General features: G+C 52.9%; 1 protein-coding gene across 1 annotated transcript; it reads left to right on the top strand.

The window, feature by feature from the left end:
* The first annotated feature begins 336 nt into the window (after positions 1 to 336).
* Positions 337 to 2,290, top strand: SMIM30 (small integral membrane protein 30). The gene is made up of 2 exons (XM_030469041.1): positions 337 to 493; positions 1,353 to 2,290. Exon 2 carries the CDS (start codon positions 1,424 to 1,426, stop codon positions 1,607 to 1,609), a length of 186 nt encoding a protein of 61 aa, XP_030324901.1. The 5' UTR covers positions 337 to 493; positions 1,353 to 1,423; the 3' UTR covers positions 1,610 to 2,290.
* Positions 2,291 to 2,794: the final 504 nt, after the last annotated feature.

Raw genomic sequence — 2,794 nt, forward strand, 5'->3', positions numbered from 1 at the left:
TACGTGATTCCTGAGCTCGCTGCTGCTGAGACTGAGGTTCCCCGCACGCCCCTTGGGCACCACCCGAGACCGGGCTGGAGGCGGCTCCCGGGAGGACCCTGATGCCCTCAACCCGGGGCTCCCAGCGGCGCCCGCCCCGCGGCCCCCGGCGCTCCGCCCGACCGCAGGCAGCTCCATGTCCCCGGACCAAGGCGGGCACCGCTCCCGGGGCCTCCACTGAGGGCCAGCGCTGCCTCGCCCTCTGGCAGCTCCCGAGTCCCCACACAGCGACCGGCGGCAGCCGCCCGGCAGCGGTGCGTGCCGGCAGCGGGAGGTGGCCCGGCAGGGTCACGCCCGCCCCCGGCCGCGCCACCGCCCCTTCCTGTCATGGCCGCAGCCGGGCTACGGGAGAGCGGCGAGGCGGTGCAGGCCGGCGCTCCCAGGACCTGAAGGCCCGTCCGGGTAGCGCGGCGCGGAGCGGGCGCGTCCCCCAGCCCGGAGCCAGCGGCAGGAGGTGACCAAGGGGCGCCGTGCGGCCGGGCCCTGCGCAGGGGCCGCCCTGGGAACCCGCCGTCCCTCAGCCAGCCCACCGGCGGTGGGACGGGACGGGACGGGTGGCGGGCGAGCGGGAGTTCCGCAGTCCCGCTTCGCTCCCTCTCTAGGGGAGGGGGGGGGAACGGCCGCGCTGCGGGCCAGCCCCGTCACTGCCCGCACCGCGGGGGGCTGGTGGAAAAGCCCCCGGTTCCGGGAGGCCCAGGCGGCCTCGGTAACCGCGGAGTATCTCGGCGCTTAGTTTTGCGGTGTGTGCCCCGAGACTGCTCTTCCCGCCGGGATAAACGATTGCACGTCCGGGAGTGCCCCGGCGTGCGCCTCGGAGAGACGCTCCCAAATTCGGAGGGAGCGGGAAGGGCGATTGTCCCAGGGTGAGGGTGTGCGCTGGGGAGGAGGGGCTGACACTGGGGCTCACATCCTCGCCAGTGCGCAGCAGCCTCCCCAGCGCTGGGATCCCCAGGCTGCCCCTTCCAAGAGAGTGCGGGTAGCGGTGTGCGGCAGCAGTCCCAAACACCCAGGGGAAAAGGCCCAAGAAGTCGGCAGGCACTGATGGCTGCAGGCAGGAGAGCCTAATCTGGCTTCATCTTATGGTAAAACTCCAAAGGATTAGTTTCCACAGAGTTGCGTAACAAGATAGCAAACCTGCCGTGGCTGTCTCATGACAGTAAGTTACTTACTTTTATAATTCTCAAGATAAAACCTAATTTCCCGAATCCCATACAGATGTTAATAATACATAATCATATTAGTTGGCTTCTGCAAGACAATTCCAGGGGCAAAGGAAGGGAAATGCTATCACGTTCCTTTTGTTTTCCTTGTAGATACCACTGAAGTACCTGTTTTCCACCACTTCCCTCATTCGACCTCACCTTGTGGTCAGCTGGTGAGCAGCATGCCTTCTACCCACAACACCTCAAAACTTTTCCTGGTCCTCCTGTCATTGCTGCTGGTGCTGCCAGTGGCTGAAGCCATGGATGCAGGAGATACCATCGCCTTCTTACTAGGCCTTGCTGTCAGTGTCATCGGGTTCTGCGCCTGCCTTGGCTTGTATGCAAGGAAAAGGAGTGGCCAACAATGACTTCAGATGAAGTGAATTTTCAAACACAGCTTGGGGTTGAGATCTGGGGTGTAAAACTGAGCTTCAGTTCTGGATAGCTTTCAAAAACCATGTAGCAGATATTTCTGCAAACCCCTCTTACTGTGCAATATAACTGAACCAAGACTGTAACCAGTAAAAGGGATTTGTAGGATCTGTCCTTGTGACAGATTATTTTATATTGTTAAATTACTTCCTTACAGAAGGGTAAGACCTTTTTGAATAGGGAAAGCAAACCCTAGAGTGGTTCACAGTAAATGTTTATAAATTTGGGAGGGAGACCATCAACAACTTCCACAATTTTGGTTTCAAGGGTTCATCAGGAGAAAGCATCTGTGAATCTTGTCAAGATTATTCTAGATTGCTAGGGAGCAGACTGCTTTGATGTGTGTGCATTGTGCTTAAGTTCCTTGTAATGACACTTACTTAACAGCTCACTTCTGCTGTCACAGGGAGGACACTTTAGAGAACTACAAAAACATGGAAAACTTTCTTTTCTAATGTATTTTTATTTTACAATATGCCATTCCTGTATCCTGTGTTCTCATTACCAAGTAGATAAACTTAAGAATGGGACCGCTATTTTTCTTTAATGTGTATTTCACAGAAAAGTATATGTAAGGCTATGTAAATCAGATTAACAATATGTTTTCGTCTTGTTTATTTTTTTAATCTGATTTCCTTTAGACGCTCCAGGGTTGAATCTTCTTACATTTGGTATTTGTATTTTTTTCCCCAAAATCTTACGGTCTTATTATGAGGAATTATGTGTAGTATTTCTGCATTAGGTGTTACTAGAATTGTAACAAGACAGTTATACACCTACTTCTTTTGCAATATGGATAGAATGTGTTTGTTAAAATCCTGGGTTTAGTCAACAGGTCCATTGTTCCCAAGTGTCTTCTCATGACAAACTTATGTTGCTCGCCAAACTTTTAGGCTTCTTACCTAAATGGTGTATCTGAGTTCCACAGATTAGGACCAAAACCAAAGTAAAAGATCCTGATGCAAAATGGGAGATATAAGCAGTCTTTTTTCTATAATGCCCAGCCAGATTGTACAGTATATGGTTGAAAGACTACTCATTAGAATATCCAGGACCCGTTTCTTCAAGTATCAAAGGTGAAATGGCACAGCCAAGAATGGGTACCACAAGTCTCTCTGGCT

Source organism: Calypte anna, chromosome 1 (genome assembly GCF_003957555.1).
Source record: "Calypte anna isolate BGI_N300 chromosome 1, bCalAnn1_v1.p, whole genome shotgun sequence".
In the NCBI taxonomy this organism is placed as follows: Eukaryota; Metazoa; Chordata; class Aves; order Apodiformes; family Trochilidae; genus Calypte; species Calypte anna.

What these genes read in the sequence shown, in the direction of transcription:
- SMIM30 (XM_030469041.1), top strand. Translation starts at nt 1,424, where the DNA reads ATGCCTTCTACCCACAACACCTCAAAACTTTTCCTGGTCCTCCTGTCA.